The sequence below is a fragment of the Toxotes jaculatrix genome, chromosome 22, assembly GCF_017976425.1.
Source record: "Toxotes jaculatrix isolate fToxJac2 chromosome 22, fToxJac2.pri, whole genome shotgun sequence".
NCBI classification, from domain to species: domain Eukaryota; kingdom Metazoa; phylum Chordata; class Actinopteri; family Toxotidae; genus Toxotes; species Toxotes jaculatrix.
In genome coordinates, this window is record NC_054415.1 from 6,791,052 (window position 1) to 6,804,890 (window position 13,839).

General features: G+C 40.3%; 3 protein-coding genes across 3 annotated transcripts in view; 1 reads left to right on the forward strand and 2 right to left on the reverse strand.

Annotated features, from left to right (window-relative positions):
* Positions 1–2,098, forward strand: part of mest — a 48,589-nt gene extending 46,491 nt beyond the window's left edge. The window contains exon 12 of the mRNA XM_041030337.1: positions 1,490–2,098. Within this exon, the coding sequence (XP_040886271.1) occupies positions 1,490–1,607 (118 nt within the window). The 3' untranslated portion in view covers positions 1,608–2,098. The remainder of the gene's footprint in view (positions 1–1,489) is intronic.
* copg2 (COPI coat complex subunit gamma 2) lies at positions 2,092–10,014 on the reverse strand. The gene is made up of 24 exons (XM_041030336.1): positions 9,896–10,014; positions 9,232–9,284; positions 9,035–9,115; positions 8,839–8,910; positions 8,676–8,755; positions 8,364–8,439; positions 8,108–8,200; positions 7,843–7,929; positions 7,502–7,659; positions 7,203–7,336; positions 6,902–6,969; positions 6,621–6,809; positions 6,005–6,100; positions 5,479–5,722; positions 5,192–5,267; positions 4,783–4,886; positions 4,466–4,591; positions 4,268–4,336; positions 3,971–4,152; positions 3,674–3,803; positions 3,381–3,478; positions 3,099–3,237; positions 2,790–2,888; positions 2,092–2,494 (listed from the first exon to the last, which is right to left on the reverse strand). Exons 1-24 carry the CDS (start codon positions 9,930–9,932, stop codon positions 2,364–2,366), a joined length of 2,622 nt encoding a protein of 873 aa, XP_040886270.1. The 5' UTR covers positions 9,933–10,014; the 3' UTR covers positions 2,092–2,363.
* Positions 10,015–12,171: 2,157 nt separating this feature from the next.
* ucn3l (urocortin 3, like) lies at positions 12,172–13,151 on the reverse strand. Its single transcript, XM_041030431.1, has 2 exons — positions 13,060–13,151; positions 12,172–12,658 (listed from the first exon to the last, which is right to left on the reverse strand). The coding sequence occupies exon 2, from the start codon at positions 12,646–12,648 to the stop codon at positions 12,172–12,174; it is 477 nt and encodes a 158-aa protein (XP_040886365.1). The 5' UTR covers positions 12,649–12,658; positions 13,060–13,151.
* Between the last annotated feature and the right edge of the window lie 688 nt (positions 13,152–13,839).

A 13,839-nucleotide genomic window follows, 5' to 3' on the forward strand; every position in this document is an offset into this window, starting at 1 on the left:
ACTATACTATGACGTTTTTTCTGACATTTTGAGGTCAAAAAAATTTTTGACTTTTTTTGGCCGAAAAAAACGCCATACTATACTATGACGTTTTTTATGACATTTTGAGGTCAAAAAAATTTTTGACTTTTTTTGGCCGAAAAAAACGGCATACTGTACTGTGACGTTTTTTATGACATTTTGAGGTGAAAAAAAATTTTGACTTTTTTTGGCCGATTCTGATGCCTTACTATACTATGACGTTTTTTATGACATTTTGAGGTCAAAAAAATTTTTTTGACTTTTTTTGGCCGATTTTGATGCCTTACTATACTATGACATTTTTTATGACATTTTGAGGTCAAAAAAATGTTGACTTTTTTTGGCCGATTTTGACGCCTTACTATACTATGACGTTTTTTATGACATTTTGAGGTGAAAAAATTTTTTGACTTTTTTTGGCCGATTTTGACGCCTTACTATACTATGACGTTTTTTGTGACATTTTGAGGTGAAAAAAAAATCGGTCTTTTTTTGGCCGATTTTGACGCCTTACTATACTATGACGTTTTTTATGACATTTTGAGGTAAAAAAAAATGTTGACTTTTTTTTGTCCGAAAAAAACAGCATACTATACTATGACGTTTTTTTATGACATTTTGAGGTCAAAAAAATTTTTTGACTTTTTTTGGCCGAAAAAAACGGCATACTATACTATGACGTTTTTTTATGACATTTTGAGGTCAAAAAAATTTTTGACTTTTTTTGTCCAATTTTGACGCCTTACTATACTATGACGTTTTTTATGACATTTTGAGGTAAAAAAAAATGTTGACTTTTTTTGCCCGAAAAAAACGCCATACTATACTATGACATTTTGAGGTCAAAAAAAATGTTGACTTTTTTTGGCCGATTTTGACGCCTTACTATACTATGACGTTTTTTATGACATTTTGAGGTGAAAAAAATGTTTGACTTTTTTTGGCCGATTTTGACGCCTTACTATACTATGACGTTTTTTTGTGACATTTTGAGGTGAAAAAAAAATCAGTCTTTTTTTGGCCGATTTTGACGCCTTACTATACTATGACGTTTTTTATGACATTTTGAGGTCAAAAAAAAAATTGACTTTTTTTGGCCGATTTTGACGCCTTACTATACTATGACGTTTTTTATGACATTTTGAGGTGAAAAAAAAATTTTTCAAAATGTAATGCAGTACTGTTTAAATGTCTAAAAATTAATTCTAGTAAACTAGTTTTTATCCACCACAGAAAAATTGTAGCACTTGAATGTCATGTAAGTCATGAAACTTTGTTTTTGTCTAATACTTTACAGCAATTTAATAGAGAGATAGGCAGAAAATAAACATGATAAGGCCCTAGTTGGATTCAAACCAGGGATGTAAGTGTCCAGATCAGCACTTTAAACCATCATCATAGGAACAAAAGCATACTTCTAAAACTTTGTGTATTGTTGTTAACGATCTTGTGTATCCTGTGCCTGTAGGCAGCTGGTCCGGAGGTCAACAGTCACCATTTTGGATGAACACATCAGTCACTACCCTCAGCTGGAAGATCCCACTGGCTTCCTCAATGCATATTTCAATTTTATTCACTCTTTCTGAAGGGAAATGCAACACCCATGTTCAGGAATGAAACTGAAACCTATTCAAGCTGAGAGTACCAAAGTGATAAATAATGATCATGTGTGGTGGAAAGACCTTCCCTGATGATTGTAACCAGGAGAAATGCTGCATTAATCTGAGATTTAAACACCACTGATGGGTTAATTTACCAGCATCAATCCCTGTGATGTCAACTACTGCCATAGAACTATAACGAGCTAAAAAAAACATCCTTAATGCAACTAATCTGATGGTGAGTGTTAAATTATGAAGCATGATTCTTTTAAGTTGTGTGACATTTGAACTTATTTGTGGGACACCGTTTTGTTCCCTCCATTTTCTGTTGAGTCCTGCGATCATCTGCATTCTGAATGACTTTTATATGATTTTCTACATTTCTCTTGATGTCAACAATGAATGTCAACTTTTCTTCAAATAAAACTAGTTTTGTAAAAAAAAAAAAAAAAAAAAAGGTGTATTTTGACAGCCAAGACTTTATTGTAGATTTGACAGAAGAAAATTCTTACTGCAAAGGATGAGGACCAGCAGAATATAGAGAAAACAGCAGACACATTTCAGATTATGTCCTAGAAGTAATAAAACACGTCTTTCAGGTTGGATGGTGTCAGCATAATAATTACAATACTATTATACATTTAATTTTAGAGCTGTGGTAAAAGACATTTCAGACAGTTTGTCGTGCAGAGATGAAAGGACTTGCGGTTGTGTTGGCACAAGAACTGCACCCTGAAAACATCAGCCCACAGAAGCCAGGATGACGTCAACGACCGTCTCTTCTCCGCTGCGAACCGTCACCTGCATGGTGACGCCGTCAGCCAGCGCCAGGCGGGCGCGAACCAGCACGTCGTGACCGCCACGAAACACACCTGAGAGGAGAGGGAGGGAATTAAACAACTGCTGGCCAATCAAATCACACCTGTCAGAACCTTAATTTAGCTTGCATGTCAATTACATGCAATTACGTTTTTTTTTATATATATTATAAGTCTGGACAAAGTAGGTATGTAACAGTACTGTGTTTTCACAGGTAACTTTAGTGTGCAAAAATTACAAAAAAAACAATTTAAAGTGATTGCATTTCTAAGACAGTAATCTGTAACATCTGGAACATAAAAGTCTTAAGACCAAAGAATGACCACCATCCTGCAATCTAACACCCACCAGCGAGGAAGAGGACATGAGAGTTCTTGTTTTCGGGAACTTTGTCTGAGCGCTCGCATGGCTGCATTCCCAGGAAGCTGATGATGTTACCCACCGCCTCTGTACACGAAAACCATTAGTCACAAAACACTGAATGTCAGTTTATGCATAAACTGCATTCCTTGGCATACTGTGTATAAGTCCAGCGTGTGAACAAAAACTGAATGCTTAAAATTCAAAACAACTCAAAAAGAAAGCTTGCATCTATTTAAAGAAAAAAACCTCTGTACTTTCACTTAATTTTGAAGTGCAGTAATGATTTCTGCGTACCGTCTAGAGTCCGTACAGACGCGAGGGCAAAGGTCTCTTCCTTCTCAAACTCATCTCCCACTTCTTCCCACGCTGCTCCAAAGTTCGGTTTCAAAACCTTCTGGATGTGGTCTGCGACTGTCACCTCCAGGTCCTCCAGCTAAAGAAACCAAAGAGAAGATCGAAGGACGAGACGAGGGTGAAACAAAGAGGACGAAAACAAAAGAAGATCATTTTCACAGATGAAGACACAAAGGGCATATTCTTGTTTTAATAGTTTGTGGATGTGCTGTGATCACTTACCACGTATTCATCGTCATAACCATCATCGTCGGGCTCTCCTGTGTTGGGGTCACAGTCTCTTACAAGGTACTTCATGGTGCAGCTGAACGTGCAAGACACTGCGGACAGATGGGACACATCAACTTTTTCTTCAGTGATCTCTTCCTCACTTAGCTCATTCAGAAACAAACATTTTTCTCTTTAAACCTTAATTATTATGGTTCAGGTCTGACAAAGTCACTTTGTCTTTGAACAGCAAAGTAAATCCTGCTTTTTCTATAACAGGACACCCCATGATATACCAGTGTTCCTACCGGCAGTGGGGTCGTCATCAGGCAGACGGACCAGAGTGTAGCTGGAACCGGGCTGACTGTAGGGGAGGCTGGGGGCAGGGATGTAGTGTATCACCTCGTAGGCCTCAGATGGCTCCATCTGCACCATGACCTAACACAAAGAAACACACATTACATTCACAGCTGTGTTTTACTTAAACTACTGCAATATCTGAAACCTTGACACATCAGTACAAAAAATAAAAGTGAAGTAAAGTATATCTAACCCAACCTCCAGAAAAAAAATTAATAAAAGTGAAGCAGTAAAACTTCTGGTACCTTTTGCAAGAGCTGGTCATTCAAAGTGTTTGTGCAGTCGAACTGGAACACCATGTGCCTGGCGAAAGTGTGTTTGATGCAGCGCACCACATATTCTGTCTCAGCCTCCGTCAGCTGCACCGGCTCAGAAGACTTGAAGAGCGGGCCGAGACCCTGGAACTCTGGGATGGATGCCAGTTGCTCTGTCAGGGGGACGAAAAGCAGAGACACATCAAAACAAAGGCAAAGTGGGCATTTTATTCGTTATATCTCATCAAAGGCAAATGTCAACACAAAGGACAGTGTTTGAAATCGTACCCTGATAAATGTCCTGGCGTGATGGGGCCAACTTTTCTGGTAGTTTGCTGGTAGCAACAGGAGCAATTTCTGTGAGGGAAAAAAAACAACTTTTAACAGCTCTGAACTGTTTGATTCCTGACCATAATAGTTTCTCAGTTGAGTATTAAAAAGCAGGAGAAACCCTGCACAGATTAGTTAACAGCTCTGTGGTTGTACCTGTCTTCTGTTCTGTGATGGGAGTGGTGGCCAGAGGGACGGTCTTCATGTCGAAAGGTTTCTCTGAGGGCTCCAAAGTGTACTGGTGGAGGGACTTTTCCAGGCCAGGGATGGAAACAGACAGACCTGAGAGCAACACACAGAAGAAAAGACATTAACACTCAACATTTTCAGTCTCGCTGTTGAGTTTTTTTTGCCCAACGAGCTGCCTGGCAGGAGCCCGAGCAAGGTGATCTTAGCTAATCTTAATTTTTCCAACCAAAATTCCTGACTGTTAAAACACAAAGAATGGAAGAGTGTGTGTGTGTGTGTGTTACCATTGAAGATGTAGGCAGCATTCAGAGCCTTCTGCTTCTGCTGTAGCACGTTCATGTAGAAAGTAGCTCTGTCACGCACCTCATCATCACTGTCCATCATACACCTGCAAGAATGGACAGATGTTAAAGGTACACAACATCACAAATTCTCCAGTGTACAGTATAGGTCATATGTTTCACCTCAGGCATGTAGTCTCTATTTATATCTATTGACAACAGAGTCTTATAGTAAATATGTTCACTAATTTTAGAGAAATGAATGATGTCTAATAAATGAGAAAAGTCAGAATTTCTCAAGTCCTTTATGGTCATAACACATAGTTTAGCTAGTGTGTTTTTTTCTCAAGAAAAGCACAGGAAATGCAATCACACATGACAACAAAAACCACTAATGAAAGTAAATTAATACCTCTGCATAAGAACCAGGACACTTGGCAGCAGATCATCATTCTGAGCTCCAAATTTAGCCAAAGCGCTGACGGCAGCTGAAGATGGAAGGAGAGACAAATACATTTTTCATCTGTTTACAAAAACCTCATAGAGAAAAAAAATGGTGTGAATTCTCATTAGTAAACTGGTGGTGATGTAACTATCTAATGTGCAGCTTAAGTAAGAAGAGTGATGACATAAGACCCATCAAAGTTAGGATAAAACACATGAAATTCTGAGATGCACACTTTCCCCAATCTGTCTCACCTGCGCGAACAGCCTCGCTCTCCAGCACCACTCGGTTGAAGATGAAGCGAATGTATTTGGAGGGCTGTGGAGTGCGTGGGCCCTCTTTGCCCAGGAGGTGCAGGATCTTGGTGGCCAACACTGTGTGTTCGCAGTCCTCAATGAACTCGCACAGGTGGGCCAAGCCCGTCTCTTTGCTCTCTGGGTTCTCCTCAATGATGCTGATGATGCAATCCACGATGGCACGCTTGTACTCAAAACCGCCCTGCAGGGAGAGGAGGGATGGTCACTGCGAGTCCTGCACTCAGGTTAGAAGTGAAACACAACTGCAATGTAACTTAAGTAACAGTAATCAGAACACTGATAATGGGCCATATACAAACATCACCCACACACAATCTGTGGACAAACAGACCAAGTCCTACTCATGGAGAGAAGTAGTGTCCATCCACATACCTGTATGCTGCATTAATGATATCATTACAGATATGAGGGCAAGGCAAAGACCAAAGTGTGAAGGACAGTTGTGTATAAATGATCAACTCACATCATCTCTGAGCATGTTGGACAAGAAGTTCATCATGACGCTGTGCTTCCTCGGATACTTCTGACACAGGGCGCTGATCGCCTGCACCACCACCACCTGAAGTAAACAAGCGTCAGGGACAGATTTAGGACGACAGACAACGAGATTTAAAAATGGGGACAAAGCAATGAAATTCATTTTAAAATTTAATCTTTTGTGGCCACAGAAGCTGAAATCCTGAGAGATAAAAAAAACAAACAAACAAAGCACCTTATCCTGACACATTCTTACTTTCAACAAATCTTGTATTACAATGACAGTATAACATTCAGGCACAGGACAAAACCACTCCTACTTTTAACTTAACCTTCACAGTGCATTTGATAACTTTTCATAATAAAGCAAGATACATTTTTAATGTTTTTCTCCCCCCTTCTCTGTCAGAGGCTGGACTCAATTACAGATTACAGCTCACAGGGTTTTAAAATCCCAATTGAGGACATTTCAGCAGGTAACATATTGGATAGAGTCGGATCATTCTATTCAATGTAGCTCCCTAACACCATATGTGTACGGATTTGGTTGCACTTTGTTATCAAATACAGGACAAAGCAAGACCAAAATAAATGTGTCTGACCTTGAACTCGTCCGAGATCTCAGAAACAAACGAGGATATCTGCTTCATGAGTCGGTCCACGCTGCTCTCACTGCCGGTCTTGAGCAGAGTGGTGATGGCCAGGGTGGCGATGCTACGGTTCGAGTCGGTAATCAGGTTCTCCAGGTCCAAATTACATGCAGTGACGGCTGAAGGATGCTTCATCGCCACCTGGTGGGCACATAGGAAATGTAGGTATAGTTCTTGAAGTATTACTACACATCTTTTACTTTACTTTGAAGAATAAGAAAGTGAAGCTGTACCTTGTTGAGGGTCCTGACTGCAGCGTATCTCAAAGCAGCTTTAGGAGAACTGCAGAAGAGCTGCAGCACTGCAGGTGGACACACACACATTTACAATTAGATTAACTGGCATGAAATATGAGAGGAACAGCTCATTTCACAATATCACTCATACATCACTGAATTCTGTCAGCACAGCACTCCTGCTGATTCCCAAATGAATCACAGGATAAAAGAAGTCCGCTCCGAATCAACAATACCAAAACACGGAGCAAAATAAATGGAGAAAAGAGAGTGAAAGAGCTGTGAGTCAACTACTGACCTGACACAGCAGGGGCCAGCTCTCTGGCAGTACAGTTGGGCATATGGACAATGGCAGAAGCAGCCTCATACACCACCATCTCATTCTTGTTCCTCAGGCAGCTCTCGATGAAGTCAAACAGGGGGCTGTCGTGCCTGTAAACAGGAAGATGAAATACAATGCTGTTAACAACCTCACAATATCCCATCAACCCTGCAGTTTGCATTTAGTCTGTCTCACTCAGAGATCCTGTAGATGACAACAAATAACAACTACCCAGATGTCCCTGTGTCTCTCTACCAGTGTGTCAAATTACTCACCCTCCCTCAGTCTCGTCCAGCAGTTTGCTGGCGATCCGGATGAGCATGCAGTAGGCAAAAGGAGACTTGAGCCCAGACTTGGTGAACTTGTTGAGCATCTTGGTGACAGCAAGACGGTCGTTCTTCCTGAGGTGGTACAACAGGCCCAGGGCGTGGTACTAAAGGACAGAACACACAATGACAGTGACAGTGAACTGTCTGTATTTGTTTCATCTGAACCAACTGACAATTTATGAATACTTAGTGTGATATAAATATCCAACTGACACCACCCCTCTACACATGAAATAAATGTTTTTAAATCATATGAATTCCTGAATCTTCATGAAACTTTGTCCTACCTGGACCATGATATTGTCACTGGAAGCAGCTTCCTGGGCTTCATTCACCCAGCGTTTCACCACATCGTAGCTCATCTTCACCATGTGCTGTACACACACAAACAAAAAACAACAAAAGCAATGACACACTGGTACACAATGACACAACTTAATATTAATCACATGGAAACACAATAATACCATCAGAATAAAACCTGGAAACCAGAATCAATTTAAAAAGCATATTTTTCTATTTTTAAGTCAAATATACTGAGCTATGTCTTACCAATGAAGACACCAGGGCAGAACTGGACACACTGGGCACCTTGTCAACAATAGCCTGCTTCATGTACCTCTCAATGGCCTGCAGCATGGTGGTCTGTGGGGAAGACAGGGAAAATGTAAGAAAAGGTGCTTCTTTTCTTGATTAAAAAAAAAGTGTTAAACTTGCACAACTGGTGAATATACAGGGGGTTTTTTGTATGTCATGGCAAAGTGAAGGAAGAAAACGGGAGAGAGGAGATTGTTGAAGCACTACTCACATCTGTAATCCTGCAGAGGGCTCTGATAGCAGGTCCTCTGTAAACATCTTCCTTCCCAGTCATGTCCTTGGTCAGGCTGAAAAATATCACACAAAAAAATAACTAAGACACTGTAAAAGAAAAGTGAACAAATTTACGAAGACTATCTGTTACTGGATGGTAGAGTTGTGCTAACACAACAGATGTAAACAAACTGTAGGCAAAATGTTTCATGGGTCCTTCCACAAAACCAAGAAAATACATGTCCTGGGGGAGACAGCATTATACCCAAATAGATAATAGTTAAAGTGATGGTCATGTCATGGTACAAACCTGCTGGTGACAATGATGACATCCTCAGAGATGTTGGCCATCTCTTTGATGGTAAGGTAGCACATCCTCCTCAGGGTTTGCTAAGTGAGAAAGAGTACGCATTTAGTATATTTGTATTTTAACACCGGTAAAATGGAATCTAAAATAAATTGTTGATAATCACATCATTGGACTGAAAGAGCCTGGTCATTGCAAAGAAAGCCTCGGTAGCCTCTGTGGTCCCGAAATGCTCTCCCTAAATAAGCAGAAACATGAAAGTGAGAGGGTTGTGATGCATAGATGTGTGGACAGACACCAACTCAACACATTAAAGAGCTACTTTACGTTTATAGTCAAACAACTTTTTTTTTTTTTTTTACCTGGTTGAGGAGGTATATAATCTTGGTGAGAATGTGGAGGCATCTCCTCGGGTTGATAGGAGTCTCGTTGAAAATACGTGCCTGTGAACAAGAAGAATCAGCTGATTTCATTCCAGTTAGGATACTGTTTCTATGTCTAGTTTATGTCTCACATATGTGCAGAACATGTGTTAAACAAAACCAGGTACAGACTTTACCTCCTGCAACACAGCACTCTTCTCCAGGTGTTGGAAAGGGTTCGACCCACTTCCTAAATGTCAAAACAGTGGAGTCAGATGCCTGTGCAATTAACCTTTGATGCATTTTACTAAAACACAACACACGTAAAGGACGCAGAGGGGACGGTGGCTTAAGCTACACACCGAATTCATCCAAATGTATAAATAGGCAAATAAAATAAAACCTTAAGCATCACTACATGAAGTGTCATCAGTCTAAACACAGGTTGAGTTTAATGTCAGAGCAGAGATGTCTAGTAACTGCTAAAGAAACAGCAGACATCACAACATCCAGCTGATACCGCCTAGCTTGAAATGCTAGTACGGCTAGAGAAAAGCTTAACATTAACGGACCGATGTACACAATTAATTGCCAATAGTTTGATTGCAACAGCACCTCGGTTTATAACTGTCCAAAATACCAGATATATGCATATACAAATTAGCCTGCAAGTCATGGTTAAAAGACAGGTTCATTTATTCCGACAGCCTAGCGTTAACTTCAACTGGTTAGCTAACAAGCGCTAGCTAGCACAGGCGTTAGCTTCCAAAGCGATCAACGTCTTGTCAGTCCAGCCACGATTTTCATTTTTCAAGCGCTGTCACTATTTCAAGTTGTAAAATAACAACTTTCCAGTCTTACCAGACTCCTCGTCCTTCTTATCAAACTTTTTAATCATTATTCCGGAATGAAGCTGACGGATGAGGGCAAAAAAATGCTCTCAGCTACTTCCACGTAGCCGAAGTGAAAACTCACTTCCTGTAGGAACGTCCACGTCGACGGAACACACGTCATATCCGTTCTACATCAGAACCGGCAGGGGGCGCCGCTGCTACACAATTCAATCACCATTAAAGAGGTGTGGTGGTACTGGGATCGAGAGCGATAATTAAAACATTGTTTTATTCCGTTTGTTCACATTGGGCTTAACAAGGTCGCCACGGAGAAGCTTTTGGCCCCAAATCAAATAAATTGAAGAGTAATTTATTATTATCTCTCCCACCGTCTCTGTGTCATATATGTGTCCTGTTGCATCAAGCAGGCTACCCATGATACCTTGTCTGGTTGGTTATTTAAACTTGTGGAGGACAGTGTGGCCATGGGAAGGTGTTGGGAGGACAAAAACTATTGAAAATGATCCTACATGGGAGCAACACCTGCAGATCTGATTGTCAACCTGGGGTGTAGTTATCCCAAATTACCACAAGATGAGGACATTGGTCTGTGTCGCGTGTGTTGTCTAGGACGGTTGAACTTTTTAACCCCCCAAATACCAAAGCTACTCAAGCCTGGTTAATTTGAATGAACGATACTTGATTTTTAAGGGAAAGTATGATTAAACATTTTGGATTCATTAAATCTGGCTACTAAAGAATGGTGATCAGTTCATGCACTTGTTGTTGTTTCCATCTGGTGGGCAAAGTATGTAATTGCAACACTGTCTAAATAACCCATGAAGTCTGTGCCTCAAACATATCATTAGCATCTCTGTACTGAAATTTCTTGTTACTTATTAGTAACAATCATTTTGATTATGCAAGTGTATCAGTCAGCCCCAAGCTTTATGGGTAATAAAGTAGTACAGGAATAATAACTCATAGGAATATTTTATGGATCCAATTGTTTGTAATGCTCCACATAAAAGGGCAAATGTAGTTAGTTACATCTGCTTTATTTGAGGAAAAATAATCCTTTATTTTGAGTATAAAAATAACAGACATCTGATGAACACATACATTCCCATGCATTTGCATTTTACTGTATTTCATGATCTTGCAGTTGGTTTGTACAGTAGCTCAGTGTCAGTGTTCACTGTTGTGTTTTTGCCACTCCCAATGTTTCACACTAGAATCTGGAATCGTCACAGGCTCCCATGTGAACTTCTGAAAAAAAAAACCCTTTAATAAAGTCATAAATTAATCAGCAAAGAAGAAAAAAGATGAAAATAAATGTAATCAAATCTAATGTTATGATTATGCAACAGAATCCCAAAACATTTCACTGGTCTTTTGCTAAGGATGTGAGAATTGATAATCACAACTGCTTTGTTCTTGTTTAGTCAAAGATTTAAAATTTGATGACTGTGGGATAAACTGAAGACATTAAGCATTCATTCTACTGTAAAAGAAAATCTAAGGGCTTATCTTTACTGAGATCAGCTTTATTGCAACCAATGTCCATCTTCAGTCTTGAATAATAATAATAATGATAAGCATGAATCTTCATTTTAGACTTGAAAGGAATCTGCCACAGTGTGAGATCATTTCACTTGTTTCCAATGCAAAGCTACATGTTTAATCCTGACTGAAATCATCAATCATCTTGATACAAGTGAAATGACTTTTTCCTTATTGCTCTTGACCTTACTCTGTCTTGATTCAAGATACTGACACTGTTGCTGGATAATTCATTAAAAAAAAAAAAAACTAAAAAAAAACGAGTAAATTATTCTCATCCAAGCTGTAACATAAACAGAAAAAACGGAAAATTGAAATTTGACAGTTTGGGGTGTAGAGCATGGACTGTTCAACTACATTTACCAGTCAAATGTGAGTTTTGTGAGTTGTCCTAAAACAAAATATCAAGAATCATCATCCAACTTTGAGTCGCAGATTCATCAGTTCACATCGTTAATATCCCTAATAGAGGTTTTCCCCGTGTTTTGACTGGAGCAAAAAAAAAGAAAAGATGATGAGAGACTTTGATGCCAAGGACCTTTAACATGAGAGCGACTACGTTATCGCGATATTACAAATGATTCTTTTGACCTGTAATGGGAGTGAGTATTTAAAAGAAAATACCATTTCCCCGGATAAATTACTTTACTTTGAAAGTGAATAATAAATAATTCACTACAACTGAGTAACGAGGCCAACACTGGTCATGGCTGTCTGTTAAATTAAAGTTGTCCAACATTTTCACTTTCTCCGTCCAATCTGCGCCAGGAGACGCGCGTTCTCGGCCGCCTTGGCTCGCAGGTTTTTGGCCTTGGCCACATCAAAGAGGACGTTCATGATGTTGGTCGGGACGTCCAGGGACAGGGTCAGTCTGCTCCTCCGGTCCCCTTTGCTGCTGTTACGGAGCATCTGCCCTCTAAGCTTCGTCCTGCTCATGAAGCGGTAGTTTGCGGGACTTGAGGTCCTTTTTTCTCGGCTGGACTCGGCAGAAGAGGAGGTGGAAGAGGAGGAGGAGAGATACTCCGCGGACTGCAGGAGCGACCCCCAGTCATCCACTGGGGAGTAGCCCGGCTCGTCGTCCTCATCGCTCCGGACTCCTACAACCATCTGGTCATCGCACAGGAGGTCGGAGCGGGTCTGGTAGAGGCGCAGGCACAGGCTGGAGGTCGGTGTGCACAGGACCGACAGCAGCAGCAGGGTCTTCAGGGACGACAGCATGCTGTGTCCTCTGGGACCAACACAGGTGAAGTGGGAGAAGGACAGCTTATTACAGTTTATTTAGTTCTGCACATTCCTTAAGTGTACTGATCTGAAAGCAAGTGACGAAAAAACGCGGTGAGAATGAAATGACTTAAAATAAGACTCTGCCGAGCACTGACTTTTCAATTAAGTCAAACATATTCATTTACACTGTAGACGAGCGAAATACTTTCTTCCACACTATTTTCTCTCCTTCTGTTGTCAAAAAATTGGATTTTAGGACTTTAAGAACTGCTTTTGAAGATCGATAGTTTAGAAAAGTGTTAAATCCTTTACATGAGGAAGTTTACTTTCTATTTTGGGCCACAAGATAATGGTTAAATGCAACTGTGTGACAGACAGGTAAGCAATAATTTTCGTTCAACTTACCACTCGTGTCCTACTACAAAGAATACAGTTATAGAGGTCAACCAACGTGTATCCTTGCAAAGAAAAACCAAACAGGCTCAAATCCTCAGGAGTGAAGTTCTGATAAGAAATCCTGATAAACTAAGAGTGTGTGCGGAGGTCAGCAGTGCAGCACCGTCTGACCAGCAGTGTGTCTTTCTCGTCCATTCCCACTGCATTCATTTAGTAGGAGCCATCAAACTGCAGCCCTACGCCAGCAACAACGTCATCCCGTTGACATTTTGGTTTGCTATGAACTATCCCATTGGTTGGGATGCAGTGATGTAGTGGTAAATTAAAAATAAAAAAAATAATAAAAAAAGTTGATAAATGTGACCTCATGTCGGTGTGCATGAGGCATCACGACCACAGATACACGGGGGAAAAAAACTTTGATTTCTTTCTTGCAGCTTAAGACTTTTCGGTTTTACGTTCAGCTAGTTTTTCCCTTCACCTGATGGTTTTTATCCTTCACCTGACGGTTTTTGCAGTAGTTTGTCATAAGTTAATACTCTACCGGCCAATTAAAAATATGTTAGATATATTAGAATCGAAGAAATGCTTCATCGCAGGATTGTAAGGTTGCTCGTTCAGTACCATGGACAGCGCACAACCAGCACCACGGACAGTTCCATAATTCACGAGTCACTTTTTGTTTTTACCCAGTGTCATACTGAAGTCACGCTGACATTTTGTTTCTCCATGAAAAGTTCTCCTCTTCTACGTTTTCACAAAGATTTGCAAATTTAAAATGAGTAAAAA